At 41.0% G+C, this 17,526-nt stretch overlaps 1 protein-coding gene across 3 annotated transcripts in view; it reads left to right on the top strand.

Annotated features, from left to right (window-relative positions):
• Positions 1–52: 52 nt before the first annotated feature.
• The window catches only part of NCOA5 (nuclear receptor coactivator 5), a 28,275-nt gene continuing 10,801 nt past the window's right edge, over positions 53–17,526 (top strand). The window contains exons 1-2 of one of the 3 annotated variants that reach the window (XM_061437805.1): positions 53–173; positions 10,753–10,819. In XM_061437805.1, coding sequence (XP_061293789.1) covers positions 10,782–10,819 — 38 coding nt within the window. In that variant the 5' untranslated portion in view covers positions 53–173; positions 10,753–10,781. The remainder of the gene's footprint in view (positions 174–10,752; positions 10,820–17,526) is intronic. The other 2 variants (XM_061437803.1, XM_061437804.1) reach the window with 2 other exon arrangements.

Here is a 17,526-nt window from a genome sequence, read left to right as displayed (position 1 = left end):
CCGCTGCGTGCGCGCCCTCTGCCCCTACTCCCCGCCCCGGCCGCCATTGCCTCGTGCCCGCGCCGGTCGGTTGGTGGCGCCTTTGTCCTACGGCGGGCAGGTGGGCTGAGGCGGAGGCGGCAGCGGCGGGCCTGAGGCGGAGAAGCGGCCAGCAGCCCGCTGCGCTGGTAGCGGTGAGTGCCGGGAGGCGGTGGCCGTTCGCCGAGGCGTGGGGCTGACGGTTGAGGGGGCCCAGGGCCGGATGGGAAGGCTGAGGCAGGAGGGCCCGCTCGACGCGCGGCCGCGACCGCGGCCCCCCTGCGTGTGCGCGCGGGGCTGCGCATGCCCGGTGCGGGGCGCGGCCTTCTCTTGACTACCGTCGAGCGCAGGCCCGGTCAGCCGGGGCGGCAGGAGGTGGGCTCGGGGCCGACGGCTCCGCACCGCCGCCTGCGGTCTGAGCACGACCCGCCGATAATAGCCCTTGTGGGGCTCCTCTGTAGGCTCGGGCCTCACATTCCACGTCTCCTTCTCGAAACGTGAAGTCGCTCGCCTTCGGGTCCTCAGCTAATCGGTGGCGCAGTCAGGATTCGAACCCGGGCCGAGGCGGCCTGCCTCACCGGGCTCTCTGCGCGGCGCGCGGCGCTGGGTGGCGAACCGAACGCGCTGTCCCGCGTCGCCGCCGCCTCGCGGCCTCTTGACAGCATCCTCGAGGAGTCTCGTTGTTACTTACATTCCCCTACACACACCCGTTTTAATAGCGCGGATCCGGGCCTAGGAAACGGGGAAAGCGACCGAGCCCGCGGTTACCCTGGCAACTAGCGACCGAGCCAGCGTCCCAACCGGCTGGTTCTCCGTCTATGGAACCTGGGCACCTTCTGCACCCCGACGGCTCGCCGGGAGGGTTTTTTTTTATGACGGCGTTTCCCCAGTTTCAGCCTTTCGCGTTGCAGTTTTACATCCATGTACCCATCTGAACAGCTATTTATTTACCAAATGTTACTTTTTCTTCTTTAAACTGACTTTTCCCCCCTCTTTTAAAAATACATTTGTTTAAGGTGGAAGCGTAAATCACCGTTTAATGGAAAGCCAATTCTTTAATGCTCATAAAGAAATAAATACTTACGTATTAAAGTAAACAGTGCGTCCTGATTCCTCCTGAAATTATTCTGCGTTCCACGCTTTGGGAAACGCTGCCCTAGGAATGTGGGGTTAATTGTGGTCCTTCTTCCTTTTAGCGCTGTGCACAGAATTTCCCCCTGAGACTTAGCGGACTCCATGAAACACCCTAGGGTCTTCGGGGGTAATAACGTTAAAAGCTTTCTCGTTGTAAACCGTTCTCATCATTAACTTACGCGGGATAGTCTCAGAGAAACTTTGCGCTCAAGAGCACCCGGTGTGTCTCCTCGGTTTTCTTGTGGCATTGTGGTGTGGTACCTACCGGATAGTTCCACAAAAATGTTTTGCAAACGCCGGTGGATCTGCTTTGTGACAGCTCTAGATTTCATGTTTTGCGTATGAGTCAGTCTGGGTATGAAAACTAACTGGTGTTGACTTTTCCAAAACAGTAAAGCCCAAACTTTGCTTTGTGAATATTGGAAATCACTGCAGTATGTCGACATCAGTTTCTTCCTCCATTCTGGTTTCTTTGCCTTTGCTTTAACTTGTCTATCACCCTCCAGATACGTTTTTGAAACCTCCGACAGTCTTAACGTAAAACATAGAAACAGTGATTTTCCTTGTAGACTGTGCTGGAGAAGGCCCAGAGGAAGAATTTTTCTAGGTGCAGGTTGTTGAATGGCCCAGGCCTCTGAACACCACGGGTTGAAGGAGGCATTGACAAATTAACTTACGCCTTAGTTAACATTGTGTTCTATTTGTAGTCTGTTCATAAGCTCTGTTTTTGTGTATGAGAGAGCAGATTTACTTTAACTCACTGAGAGAGAACTCAGAAAAGTCAGCATAGGCCTTTCAAGGGCTTTTTCCTCAAAAGGCTGTGTAAAAAATCCTTATTCCCTGGGAGTACTTTGTGCAGGGACAATGGAGAATTTTTGAAAGGCTAAGGTAATTTTTTCACATTTCAAAGCAGCAGTCCTGTGTGGAGAAGAAATGAGAATTTTATTTTATTCCAGTCAATTTCAGAACTTCAGTAAATGGAACCTCATCTACCAGTGTTCAAAAGCTAAGAATAAACATTTTTTGGAAAAGCTTTAGAAGTCTGATGAGAAAGAGCACCTGACGGTTTGAAACTTCCTTTTAAGTATCCATTGCAAGCATTCGTTCTCCATCGCCTGCAGATGGCAGTGCCTTTGTACAGCTTATTGCTGTTGAGCAAATTATTGGAATTCAGTTGTGCTTTTAAGAATGGAAAACCTTAGGGTGGGATGATTTGAGAGACTAGCATTGAAACATGTATATTATCATATGTGAAATAGATCGCCAGTCCAGGTTCGATGCGTAAGACAGGGTGCTCAAGGCTGGTGCACTGGGATGACCCTGAGGGATGGGATGGGGAGGGAGGTGGGAGGGGGGTTCAGGATGGGGACACATGTACACCCATGGCTAATTGATGCCAATGTATGGCAAAAACCACTGCAATATTGTAAAGTAATTAGCCTCCAATTAAAATAAATTTATTTAAAAAAAGAATGGAAAACCTTTGGAGGAACTATATTTAACATTCTGTTGGGTTCCATTTACATTGTTTGTTTTTGACGCTCCACAGGAGAAATTAACCATCTCTTCCTACACTCTCTGTTACTCTTGGTGGTGATGATAAAGTACAACAGGCAGTGCTTATGGTTCACAAAGCAGGTTTACAAATACCAACTCATTTTCTCCCTTCTGTCCTCTTGTGAGATAGGTAGACCAGTCTTATATCTTAAAGATTTTGTGGTCAAGTAAAATTGGGAAATGTTAAGGTAAAAAAGCAGCGTCCTTACTCCAGAACTTCTCAGAGGCTTTAACATACTAAACATATGCAGTGTGGATGTTCAAGAGGGGAAGGTATCCTGATGCCTTTGTCTTGCTCTCCTCCCACGAACAGCTTGTGGTTGTAGTGTTCCCCCAAACCGACTACTCTTTGTGCTGCTCTAGGTTTGCTCTCTGTACCTTGCTGTTAACTAATACTGACCATATGTCTTTAAGACAAACACTTTAAAAGCTCCATCAGCCTTTTTGTGCCTAAAGATTTGTCCTGTGAACAGCATAAACATTTGCCTAGACTATTCAGTAACTTGAAGTAAACTACTGAGAAGTTAAAAGGGCAGTAAGCAACAGAAAATTACCCTCTGTGATTCTCATTAGTGAGAGGCATTAAGGAAAGGATCAGTGTTAGGGCGCTGTCTGAGGCAGCAGCACATGAGGGAAATATGAACTATACTGACAGCTAAATATGTGATGCCAGCATGCCTGCTGCTTTTTAAATGGTGGTTTTATTACTGCCAAATATGAATATTTATAGGGATGGTCATTTTCATTCTTTATCTTATCACTAAAAAATGAAAGATAATAGGTCAACTGGACTAATTGCATTAATGTTAAGAAAATAATTCCACTCAAAGAATCAGAACTTTTCCAAACCATAAGACTCTTTTTCCTTTTATTTCATCTTCAAAACATTATTGTTGACCTATGCAAAGACCAACAACTTTAGGCAAAGAGCAGGAGAACTTAAGTTGCATTAATGAACAGTTATAAAGCAGAATGGCTTACAACTTTAGCTCTAAAAAATATTTTGAGTGGTCTCCTGGTTTGGATCTGGAATGATAGAATTACTGAAAGTTAGGTTGATTCTGCAGCTAGTGAGCAAGCTGTGAAGAACTTTGAATTACAAGTCATTTGGCTTTTAGGTTGCATACTTAATTATGCAGTTGGAGACTGAGATAGAGATGATACAAGAAGTTTGTTTTTAATCTCTCTTCAGAAATGACTTTTGATATCCAAAAGAAAAAATAGGAAAAAGATGATTTTCATTCAGTTTTAAAACTTAGAGTTTTAAATATATAGTTGAACTTTTTTTCAGCCTTTGGGAAGATTACATTAGGACAGCATCAGAGTCACTAGAAACAGCTCGTTGGAAATACATGTTCTTGGGTGCAGCTTCCCATCCCCACTCCCAGTTGACCAGTCTGCAGATTTTAGCCATTGTTGTGACATGTTCTTTGTAACAGTTTATGAACTATTCCCCCTTGAACACAGGAGTTTAGAGAGGTTTTTAAATGGAGGACTTAAGTATACGTTCTGTATAAACTACAGGAATAAATAGATAATAGAGTAGCACTGTAGTTCCCAAATACCTACCAATAAACTTGCTTAAGTGTGGATTGGATTCCTAGGCTCTATCCTCAGATACTGAAAGTTTGAGAAGGGGTCTGGAAATCCCATTTTTAAACATCTTCTCAGGTGGCACTTATGTATCTTCATTAAAGAAATGTGATGTTGAGAATGAAAAGAAAAAATATATATGGGCGGGGAGAAGATGGGTAGTTGTTTAATGGGTGTAAGAGAGTTAATTTTGTAAGATGAAAAAGTTTTGGAAACCTATTGCCCAGCTGTTTATATTTGTGAATATACATAACACTACTGAACTGTACACTTAAAGATGATAAATGTAAGATTTTAGAAAAAATAAGGTTTGTTGTCTATTTGTTCCTGATCAGTGGATGGTTAGCTAATTAAATAATGAGTCCTCTAGCCATCAGTTCATTTTATATCCCTTTTTTGAAGGTAAAAATCATAACTTTTAGATATTTTTCTCCCCTCTAGTCCCTTCAGTGTCAAACCAATGATCTTCAAGGAACATTATTTTAATGGGCAATATTTTGAATGTCATAGATTTAAATAATCCCCTATTATTTTGAATAATAAACATAGAGTAAACCTTCATTAATTTGACTTCACTGAAACTCTGTTTATGGTAGTTCAGTTCATAGCCTCCTAACATGCCCTCCTGCCACCAGTTTCTTCCTTTCCCATAGCAGAGATTTTTTTGTTATTTAGTCTGCTCTGGCTTGCATCTGTAATTCCTTTCTTTTCCTGCTCCTATCATCCCATTTCCTACAGTAGACTTCCTACAGTATTACTTACTGTGCCCTTCAGACCATTCCTTTCCCTTTGCATGTGCTGCAGTGACTTCTCTAGTTTCTGGTAAACTCATTCTTCAAGACTCAGTTTAAATGTTATTTTTAGGCCTTCCAACCTCTTCCACCCATCCCTTGTCCCCTATTCCTCCCAGTGTTCTCTCTGCCCTGACACACACATACGCATAGGTAGGCCTTCTTTATCTCTGCTGTAAGCCCATTTTAAATTATGTTGTGATTATCTGTATACATGTGCCTCTTTTCTTTATTAAACAGTGAACTCCTTTAAGGCAGAGACTTAAGCCTTGTTATTTTCATATGTCTTAAGACCTAGTACAGAGTGTGATGCGTGGTTATGTATAGAAGCATTTGATGTCCTAATTACAAACAGTACTTTTTAAGTTCATTAATTTAGTTTTCTAAGGATCTCTGGGCTTCCCTGGTGGTTCAGAAGGTCAAGAATCCACCTGCAGTGTGGGAGACCTGGGTTCAGTCCGTGGGTTGGGAAGATCCTTTGGAGGAGGGCATGGCAACCCACTCTGGTATTTCTTGCCTGGAGAATCCCCATGGACTGAGGAGCCTGGCAGGCTACAGTCCATGGGGTCACAAAGAGTTGGACATGACTGAGTGACTAAGTGCAGCACAAGGATCTCTACTTGTACAGTTCAGTTGAAATTTTACTTTTTTAAATGAACCTATATTTTGAAATTTTGTTGCTCCAACTTTTTTAGTAGTTTAGATTAGCTCAACCTTTGTTGGTCCAAATTAGGGAGCTTTTTCTCTTAGTTGATATTCTTCTTGAATCAGTATAACAAATAAGGTAGAATATCCATTTTATCAGGTTTAGAGAAATCAAGTGACTTGACTAAATCCCTTCCCCCACATCCCAGAAAAGTAGGACTAGAACTCAGATTTGCTGATTCCAACCAAGGTTCTTTCCTCAAAAGACGTAAAAAGGGCCAGAAATTAAATATTGATAGAGACTTTTTGTCTGAGGTGTTACAGTGAATAGAATGTCAGTAGTAAAAGCCAGGAACATTGTTGTTTCAGGTGATAGAAATCAAAGTTGTAGTTGAATAAGCAGATCCTACCCTGTTGAGTGTCTGGGGCACTTAAACACCAGTGTGCCCAGCATAGACCGCCTTTTCCAGGCCCCATCAGCATCTGATCAGGGAGCCCTCACCAGTGTTCAGAATGGAAGTCAGGTCTTTCTACTCCCTGTTGGAGGCAGCATAACGTGTTTAAGCATGTTAGTGTCAGGCACACCTGGTTTTGAGTTCTAGCTCTGCCTTTTGATCATCTTGTGACCTCAGATAAGTCACCTAATTTCTCTAAACTTCAAATTTCCTCATTCTCAAAATAGAGATCATAATACAACTCCAAGAGTTGTAGAAAGGTTTGCTTGAGATAATGTACATAACGTTCTTAGTACAGGCTCTGGGACAGAGTAATTATTTTCTAAGTATAAGTTATATTGTTTCCACCATTTCTGTTCCTTGGAATAACATCCTAATACCATTAAGGATACAATAATTATTTCAATTAGAAATTGAAGGAGATAACCAAGTATGAGGGATTGTGTAGTTTTCAGAGTGAGCTTAAAGCATCGATTTAGAAGCAGCAAGCCAAGCATTCTCTTATCCCTAACTTTACAGTATAACTCATAATATCCCTAATGGTACAATATATCATCAAAGTCATCTTCATAAATATGGTGTAAGTGAGAAGTCCTATCCTTTCCCCAATTTTGGGAGTTACTGTCTCATAGTCACTGTCTTGTCAGTATGGTTTCTCAAGTAGCATTATCTTTGTCATCATGTATTTCCAATTTAATAATTCCTAGTTGTTGGTTGCTTTTCAGCTAGACCTATTGGCAAGCTTTATTTCATTTGTAATCATTTCTTGAAATTGTAGGGAATCCCCTGGCAGTCCAGTGGTTAGGACTTATTTCAACAACCAGAGTTGGCACTGTCAGATGTTACAGTTCACACTGCACTTGTTGAGAATAGTCCTGTTTTCCATTGTGACCGTCTTTGAAGTATAAAAATTGGTTTTACAGTGAAAAGAATTGTTTTGTGGTGGTACAGTTAAAAAATAGAGCAAACCAGTTCGTGAAACTATGAATGAAACATGCATTTTTATTTATAGCATATCTGAGTACCATTGTGTGAACTCTGTCTGGCATATTAGTCTAAAATAAAATTGTAGATTAAGCATTGTGCCTTCCTTTGGGAGTTCTTTACCCCTGTTCTTTTGTGATTTAAAACAGCTCTGCTGCTTCCTGTATAACATTTTCCAGATTATTTTCCATTTTTTTCCCCCTTTTATGTGAATTCCTTCGGTTGGTGCTGTTTTTCTTGTCTAAAAATTCTTACTAGAGAAGTGCTTTTAACTATTTTTACCCCATAGAAGTTATAGATATTCAGGTGAAGGTTAAGCACCTTGTGGTAATGGTGACTTTGAATGGTATTCACATTGCTAATAAATTGACAAAGTGTAGAACTACCAACCAAGCTGAGGTGGAAGAGACACTGAGATTGAGCTGCCCCAGATAAAATAAAGCAGGAAGAAAAAGAAGCACTATTTCTTCCCTTTTTTAGGCAGAAGAGGCATTCCACCTCTCCTTGGAGATTCTTTTAAGTTACCACTGCCCTCCTGTTGATTAAATTCCCTCCAATTTTGATTCCCCTCTAACATCCAGAAAGATTCCCAAATTGTCTTTCTGTTTTCCCTTCTCCTTTACATTCATATCATTTCTATTTGTTTGGTGTAAATTTTGTATCTCAGTAAGGGTTTAGAAAGAAAATAATCTGATTCAATTAATTAATACCAAAAAACCCTTTACTACTCCCAGTATTTGCATTTTCAGATTGAAACTTGTTCAAATGAACCTCTAGTTGATGGGTTTTCAAATTATGTGACAGAAAATTGGGATGGTACAAGGTTTTGGTTTGTTGGTTTGTTTTTTCTGCTGCTTCAAATCTTTGTTGTACCGTGATCAGCTCTCTGAAGTTATTTGTACTTTTGGTAGCTTCTCTGTTCTTTCTGTATTTCTGAATTCTTAGGTTTTCCAAAAGTTCTGTGTGCACATATGTTAGAACTGTTTGTGTATGTGAATTGGTGGTGATGATAGTTTTTCGTAACTCTTACTGAAAACGCCTCCACCTCTAGCGTAACCTGAGCAGTCCTCTTACATGGCAGTGAGACTAGCAAAATGTTTCAAGTTTCATTTTGTCCGTATCTTACTCAAGGTGGAGATTTAAGGATCTCTTTAATAGGAATGAATAAACAAACAGTTGCTATACCATACCAAAAGTTTGCTAACCCCTAAAATTAAGAAAATGGTCTAAGAGTTCTCTTTTCTGCAAAAGAAACTTAAGCCACACCATCCAAAAACAATTACTTTGGACTCCTCCATGAAAATGGATACTAGGAGGCAAATTACAGTCAGAATGGTTTAAAGATACAATCTTGAATTTTTAAAATAATCTTTCAAGTGATTGCAAAGAATTTCACGAACTTCAAAGGAAAATATTTACCTCCTTCATTCTAACTGCAACCAGTTTTGCCCCAAAGTTATATGGTACCATGAGTATTTTGATCTCCCCAGTCCTATATTTAGTGGCCCTCGCAGGGGGGCCACTAAATATACAATGCAGTAGTCCTTTTCATATGATGAGGGCAAAATTATATAGTATTTATAGACACCAGTTATAGTAGTACCTTGTGTTCCATATTCTCACCTAAATGTTTGCTGAGTCAAGTCAGTGTTTAGATGAGTTTTATTTACATGACTCTTTAATAATACATGGAATCCTGCTGGGAAATATGGTCCTTATCTAAAAGAAATGTGCATGCCACTAACACCACTCCCCATGTATTCCAGAGATACTTTGAAAACTGCTTAAATAATCAAAGACTTTACATTTCTCTCTGAATCATAGTCACCCTGTGTTAGAAAGCAGTACAAAGTAAGTGGGTGGACTAGGTCAGTAGGCCCTTCTAAGCCTGAACCTGATACTCTTCACAATTACAAATAGAACTCCCTGTATGATCTGTCATTATATAACATGTGTTAATATTTTAGGACTTGAGACTTCCTTGGTGGTCCAGTGGTTCGATCCCAGTCAGGGAACTAGATCCTGCATGCTGCAACTAGACCCCAGTGCAGCCAAATAAATAAATATTTAAAAAAAAAAAAAAGTCAGGCCTTAGTGAATTTTAAGGGTTGTAACTTGTAACATGCAATACCAAACCCATGGTCAGGTATTACTGGCCAATTTCTGTGTAGAACATATTTTCTGATTCTTTATAAAGGTAGAGGGGTTGTGTCTGCTCAGTTAGAAACTTAAGAAGCAGTTTACATAGAATGTACTTCTCTGACTGTTTAGATGTGTAACCTTCAGTTTGGTCAAAAGCCATTCTCCTAAAGATAAGGGGCTTCTGACTTAAAATGGAACTGAAGATCATTCTTACTTGAACAGGAACACAATAGTTGACAACATAGCAGGGGAAAGACATACAAGACCTTTAAGTTTTGTCATTACTCTGGTCTTTCATGTGATAAGACACTGGTTAGAATTTTTCATACACATAATTACTATTTTCAAAGCTACTTAAAATCACTGTTTTAAATCCTAATTATATGATTGTTTAATACCATTTAATGTCATTATTAGATACACTGTTAATTGCTTAATATGGAACAAGGGGAATAAAATTACACTGCAGCAGAAAGCAGTTTTATTTCTCCATATACTAAAGTATGAAATTTTTAATATGCTTATTTTTTAAGGCATATAAAAATTATCAGGTGTTATCTTTGAGCATAGATTGGTACATTTCTTGAGATATTTCTTTTATTTCTTACTTACATATGGTGTTTTTATTACTTGCTTCAGTTTTTGCAAAGTAGGGTTTGTTTTATTTTTAACCGAGAGGCTTTAACTGCACAGGTTGGCTTCTGTGAGTTTATGTTTTCACTGTTCTTTATCTAGTTGTATATGCCAGGCTTCTGTAGTGAAAACTTACAATGAGTGTTTTATTACTTAACCTTACTATACCAAATGCCAGTTCTTATTCTTAGGTACCTAGCTATGAGGGTTATAAATATTAACAGGTCATATGCCTTGTTTAGAAAAAAATTAATTTATTTCCTACATCTCATTCTGGAAGATTCTACCCATAGAATGCCACAAGGCAAACTAAAAGGAGCCCCTGCTTCATGGATTATTAGATGTTTTAAGACTGAATTCCAGCCATTACTTCCTTGTAATATAAAATGGAACTACTTGCCCTTGCTCTCTCTCTCTTTAAAATTCTCTTTCTTTCTTTCTCCTCCCCTCAAAAAAGAATCACACATCTGGCTCTCCAAGAGTTTAGAAGACAACCTTTTCCCCTTTTGGAGGGGGAAGTTTTTAGGTTTAGGCTTGGCAGTGTTAAAGCCTTGACATAATCAGTTTTACACAAATTATGTGTTAGCTAGAAAACTGAGGGACATTCTCTACCAAGCCATGACAACGTACTGCTGTAACTTAATAAAAATTGCCCAAGTGACTATGCGTCTGCTGAATGGATTTTCTTACACCATCTGGTTGTCATTGTAGTTTTTTTGTTGTTGCTTTCATTTGAAATGTGCTGATGATCTTGTTTTTATTCCGTAGCATTGAACAGATGGGTTGATTATTCTTTTCAGATATTAATAAGGCAGCGGAAAGAAGAAATATGAATACGGCTCCATCAAGACCCAGCCCCACACGAAGGTAAAGTACCCTGAAGCAGTGAGTTACCTTGGGAGAGTTGGGCTCTGGGGAGTTAAGCCCAACTTCGTACATCAAGGGTCTTTTCTTCCCCCCAAGAAATCAGAAACGCACAAGCAAACAATAAGAACGTGAACCTGTGTGAAGGGCCTTGCTGCTTTTTTAGAACATACATCAGGAGATGCAGAGGAAGCTTTGTTTTCCGTGGCAAACCCAGCAAGTTCAGCTTGCACCGTGAGTTGCAGGCGATTGGAAGAGGATAAACCTCTGTGTGTCCCCCGCTCACGTGTCAGTGGGAGCCTCCACAGCAGGAGTGCCCGAGGGTCGTTGGTGTGTGCTGCGCTGCCCTGCAGCAGGCTCGACTCTTCATTCCACATGGCTGCCGGTCCAGATGTTCACCCAGGTTTACAGAAAGTGCTGCTTGAGAGATTGCTACTGTGCCTGTGCTGCAGATCCCCTGTGCGCTCGCATGCTTGGGTTACCTATTGAGGGGAAATAAAAAGGGCAAAAACACCCTACCTCTAGAAGTCTCCCTTTTTCTTAGTTTTCCTGGAAATAAAAGGCATTTCCCCAAATAGTCTTCCACTATTTACAAGAGATAGTCCTGATGTGTACCCTCAAGATACGCATTAAATTCGTCCCAAAGAAGAGCCTCATTAATGTTGCCATTACACCAAAGATGAGTATATTATATTCAAACTGTCTGGCCTCATAAATAGCACACAAGTGGATGCAGTGTGTGCAGTTTTGTGTGGAATGCAGACATACATATCTCATATCTGGTGTCTCCTCATGGCCCAAGTGGATATTCAGTATGGATTTTGCCTTTGCCCCTAAGTAAAATGCCAGTTTCCCACAGTAAATTGTGTACCTAAACTATATACCACAGGAAACTACATTTCATATGATGACTGAACATGCTGAGTACAACAAATCCTAGTCTGTACTGGTAGCTCCACAGGTCACTTGGGGGTATACCCAACTACCTGGGCACTTACACATAACATACAGCCGTCCTGCTTTGAAACAAAAACGCCTATAGTTTGTTACCTACTTATAGGAAGGATTGGTTGCTCTGTGTTTGTATATGTGCCCACTTGGACCTGATGGTATTTTCTAAGCTACCAGGATTAAATTACACGGGTATGTTCTGCAGAGTTCAAGCAGACCTTAGGGACAAAGTAATGCTGCTGATTTCAGTTAGGTTCTTTGAACACTCTGCCTGGAAGTTGAATCTAACACCACAATTATAGCTGCACCACAGCTGTTAGCTGGATGCCCTGGTCATCCATTGGTTTCACTACAGAAGTGAGCATACACATTGGTATTCTGTTTGTTTTCTCTGACACCATAAGGAATGCCTGCAGCTTGCAGGTAAATAGTATATTGATTGATTTTGTGTGTATGTGTGAGTGCCCTAAAGAACATAAATGAATGCTCTGGAACTTCAGCAGATCCATATAAGTCTGTTTCCATTGTGCTGCATCTAACCACGCTGCAGATGTTGGGCAGTCCCTTCAGTGTTGCTCCTCGTTGCCCCAGTAAACATGAAATACAAGTGACTGAGAGTTTGCATCTAATGGTCAGACATATGGGCTCCACTGGAAGCTGTGGTTGCTAAATGACTTGAAAGGAGATGTGTATATCCAGTTTCCAAGGAGCTCAAATGTGTATGTTTCTGAAGTAGGTAGCTTACAGGAGTGTAGAACTGGTCACTATAAAGACACTCCCCTAGTGAAATCCTCCTCCTCTCTGTATCCTCATGATGTCTGTGAAGTCTGGGTGATGTTTCCGCAGGCAAAAAGGAGGTGGGACTGCACATCACAGAATAAAAAGTAGTTCTCATTTGTGCTATAATAAGAATGTTTTATGTCATTCCACTAAAAGTATACCTAACCAGATGCTTTTAACATTTCCCATTATTGTAGGTATTCACTAAGCATTGGCAGTGTTGGGGAAATAGCTTACTCCCCTGCTTAAAATCCAATATTGCCATTGCCAGAGCATTAACTTTAAAAGATTAATTTCATCCCAGCCTAAAATGCAACTCTATAATTTCATCTGTAATGGAAGAATGCTTTCTTTCTTTCTTTTTTATATCCCCACTCCCAAAGATAAACATACAAACAACATTGGAGGGGGCCTTTTAAAGTGTTCTCCTTACCAGATTTATAAACATATGTCACTTATATTTTCATTTTAATATATCGTCTTCCTCAAAAATAAATTCTAAGATGAGGTCATTTGGGACGTGGATTGGGCTGTGGCTTCCCGTTTTATTTATAGTCAATAGGAGGGACAGCTAGGCTAATTAAAGGTCCATTGAAGATCAGTCTTCTTGGTGATCCGTCCCTAACTGGGTTCCTCAAAGTGTTGTTTAGCATGATTAAGTTTCATATAGTCATACTCAGTAAGGTTTGGGGAAGAGGAATATTCACATTTAGTTAAAAAAAAAAAATCTATTCTGAGCCCCATCTAAAAGTCTAAGCAGAGTCCCAGTTTTGTTCCATTTAAAAATTAAAATTTTCAAACCCTAAAGTCAGATAAATTGAATGTTGTATTCAAAATAGAACACTAACGTTTTGATCATTGTGCTTATCGTATGTTCTTCTTAAGACACTAGTCTGGAAGGGGCTAATCATTTCTCTGAGGGTGAACACTGGCGTGTGCTCTCCTCAGGTGCGTGCTTCCAGTCAAAACCTTGAGATAATTCCAGTGTATCAGTATGTTGACAGCAATCCACCTGACTTCATTCAGCAACCCTAAACATTTTATGTGCCCCCAGCCATGGAGGAATGCATTGTTCACAGAAAGGGAAAAAAAAAAAAGCTACCTATAGCAAGCATTTCCCTTAAGTTGTAACTCTGTGTCTTCAGTGTTGCTACTTTTTAAGAAAATTGTTTCTAAGCATGCTGGCAAGACCTTTGTAACACCTTATTTTGCTGGACTTTAACCTTGAGTGTCAAAACACCTCAGTATCTTTGGGAATTTTCACAGGATTATCACCTCTTCAAATGTCTCTGTAAGCCACAGTTCTGCTGGTATTGCTCACCGTTCAGTAATATGCCTCACTAATGACTCCGGCTGTTGGGATGTGGTTCTGACGGTTCTGGCCCAGCCAAGCACAGAATTCTGCATCAGGGATCCCTGCTCTGGATCACATTTCAGCCTGAATTTTCGTCATTTAACCCTTGGACCACTTCATTGAACTCCACTGTGCACATTGAGAGCATTGCATAGTTACCGTGCAAGTTGTCTAGCATTGGTGCTAGGCATCAGTCCTTAACCATGCTCCGAGACTGGATCATGATTCTAGTCGTACCTCAGTTCTCAGTTTCCATCTTCAGCTCAGCACTTGAGCAGTCCAGGTTTTGGAACATAACCTTCTGCAGACATGGCCTCTAAGTGATACTCGACTTCCTAAACCTTCCTGCATGACCTGAGGAAAAGCAAATAGAGTTAACTTGTCTACATCGAGACCTCTGCAGAGAATTTCTCTATGTATTCGTGAAGAATGTTAGGCCTGGTGCCTCATTGGTGAAAGTCGTCAAGGATTGGTTCATCAGAAATAACCTGGCCATTGTCAGCTATGTTTCAGTTTTTTAAAAAAGAAAAGAAAAAGCCTAACTGCAGACAAGTTTCTTACGTGGCCTGAGGTGATTTTTGTGTATCCACAGTGTTAATTCCTTTAATAACTGCTTGCTTCTTGGGTGTGAGACTGCCCTAGCTCTAGGTGGGCTTCACAATTAAAGACTCCAGGCTGTGATTACCTGCGCACTAACACTTAAAGAAGATCCGTCAGTTCTCAGCAAGTGCCACCTCTCTACCAACAGAAGAGTCACATTTGTGTTTGAGAAAATTATCAGTGCGCTTTCTAGGGAGAAGCATGGGCACTTACAAAATTTGGATCTGTAAGGTGTGATTGCTTGTTGTACCCCGTTATCCTTCTTGCACCCAATGGCAAAATTCTGTACAAGTCTGTTGTCCCTGTTTCTGATGGCAGCATGGAGCTCCTGGTGGGGGATCAACATCACACAGCAGCCAGCCATTTAGAGAATGGTATTTGTGGACAGTATCTGTGACAGAACAGAAATACAAAGAGCTGATGGATTTTTTTTTTCAGGAGAAAAAAGGCTGGCTTTAGAAGGAAAATATTCCAGTGAACAGAAAGGAAAAAGGAGATGCTGACAAAGACAAGGACAGAGGCCTTCCTCCCTGACCTTCTGAACAGCCAAGGCCAAAGAACACCATCCTGGGCTTGAGGCTGTCTCTAGCCAAAGAGAAGCTCAGAGTCCATCAGTTGTCCAAGAGCTCTCAAATGCCTGGTGCTCCTCAGGACGAGAAGCACTTCTACCAGGAGCATATCACTTGCCATCTGAGCCATGGTCTTTTCCTTCATCCATCCCTCCTTACCTCTCAGATGTTTGCAAATGGTGTGACTACCGTTTCTCTCAAGGCAAGAGAGCATTTGGCTTTGCCCCCTCCTGCTGAATAGATGAGGAATTTGCAGCAGGATTTTAGTGATGTTTATCAACTGCTTTCAGTTTGTGGACTCTGGTTCTGAAGTTCTAACTGTTGTTCAGTTTCTTTTTAGCTTCTGGTGACCTAGTACCTGAGGGTACAGTGCATTGGTCTCCAGTTAAACAACTTTGGTACCATGGGATGATCTAGTGAACTTCATTCTCCAGAAACTTGCCTCTAACCCACTTGTTATTTGAGGCCAAGCATCTTGTTCAGCAGGCTTCATCCTTGCGGCACTCTGAATTCTGCACACTGTACCACCTTTTTGTCATCTGGTTCTTATTTTGAGAAAGATGCTGGGGCCAACACCAGGATCCGTTTTTTCTGGGGAGGTCTTTGTTTGGCTCCTAAAGGGTTGTTTTGTTTTTGTCTCCAGAAGAAAAGCAGTCTGCCATGCTGCTTGTCTTTTGGAGAAAGGAAAGCTTTCCCTTTTCATTTTAGAGCCTTGCTATCCTCTCGGTCCCTGCTTCTGCTACTCCTTTGGTTCTTCTTTCCCTTGTGAATATCATCTCTTCTACATTTTTACCCCCAAGGTAATTAAGGGGGAATTTATAGTTTTGTTGCACATAGACTGCTTACCTTCTCAAACTAGAAGCATGAACCTGGACTTTGGGAATCTAGGGTATTGTGGTCAACCTCCAGGAATAAACTCTCGGCAGGTGAGTAAGGTATTTCAGTGGATTCAAAAGAATGAGAACCAGATGTGGCATTTGTAATCGTCCTAGGACTGTGAAAAGTGCCTGATGTGGTGGTATCCCTGTCCCCACCCCCCACCCCGTTTTCTCCAGCCTACGGCTTTGTGTGTGGTCTGTGGTCTGTCAGGTTCATGATCTCTTTCAGCCTTGATTGCCAAAGAGCACTTGAAATCTGATTCCACCTCTAATGACTTATTTCTGACTGCTCCCCAAGGCAGGTTTATCTGCTGATCATTAATCCAGAAATACTTGACAGTTGTCCCTTCCCATTGGATCCTAGGTGTTTGCCCACAATATACAGTATATCAGATGTTACATATGTTAGAGGGATTATATGACATAATAAAAGTTGAAGTAAGAATCTCGGTTACTCTGCACTTTATTCTAGTAGGAAAAATCTTTAGCCATCCTCGTTTAAATCCTCTGTTCTCCCATATGTTTGCTCCCACCAATCAAGAGTACTTATGAGCCTTAAAACATATGACAAGGACTTTTCATAGAAACAAAGTTGGCATTTAAATTGTTTTTGTTGTGACCATGTGGATGAAGTGAAAATGAGGTTTTCTTCCAAGTTGAGGGCATCATGATGAATGTCTATATGTGTAATCATGGTAGGTGACAAAAATATGAGGAAGACATGATGCCTGCTCTTGAGAGGCTTACAGTTTAGTTGAATAATTCATTTTATTAAACATTTACTGAACTCTGTGCTGTGTCCTGTGGATACAAAGCATTCAAGTGAGCTTACTACTGTTTGGTAGGGAAGCCATTACAAACAAATAACTACAGAACAGTGTGATAAGTGCAGCAATAGAAATATGTATGCAGAGTAAGACTTGTTTAACAGGTTCATGGAGCATCTGCTCTATGCCAGACAATATAAGCCTATGTAGTGGCTTTATCATGAAGTCAAGCTGACAGTCCTTGTCTTCATGGACTTGCAGTCTAGTAGGGCAGATAGGCATTAAGTAAATTGATATGTGACATCAAATTGTGATAAATAACATGAGTGAAAACAGTGCTATGAGAGAAGGTGGCCAGAATTTAGGGACCAAAGATAAAGTTTTAAACTAACAGAATCATGGAGTAAGGGATGCTTAAGCCTGAGACCTGGAAAAATGACTGTGGAGTAGTTCCTGCTGCACAATGAGAGGCATTGGGGAAAACCTTGACTAGTTACAGCTGAAAATTCAATATGGTAAGAAAGACGCAGACTAGGGAGGGGGCGGAATACGGTTGGCGAAGACAAGAGCTGAGGCAGGGCAGAATCTTATTAGCCTCAGTAGAGACTTTGGACTGAATTCTAACTACTGTGGGAAACCAGTGAAGGGTTTTACATATTTAAAAGATGGTTCTAGAGTAATCTAGAAGAAGATTAGGAAACAGGCAAGAGCAGAAATGGGGAGACTATAGAAGGCTCTGCTGTGGTTTTGGGGAAAGGTGGTTTGGGGTTGGGCTTCAGTGGTACCTATGGAGATAAACATGGGCAGAATG

The sequence above is a fragment of the Bos javanicus genome, chromosome 13 (genome assembly GCF_032452875.1).
Source record: "Bos javanicus breed banteng chromosome 13, ARS-OSU_banteng_1.0, whole genome shotgun sequence".
NCBI classification, from domain to species: domain Eukaryota; kingdom Metazoa; phylum Chordata; class Mammalia; order Artiodactyla; family Bovidae; genus Bos; species Bos javanicus.
The sequence above is the reverse complement of the archived record's forward strand: the minus strand, read 5'-3'. Positions and strand labels throughout refer to the sequence as shown.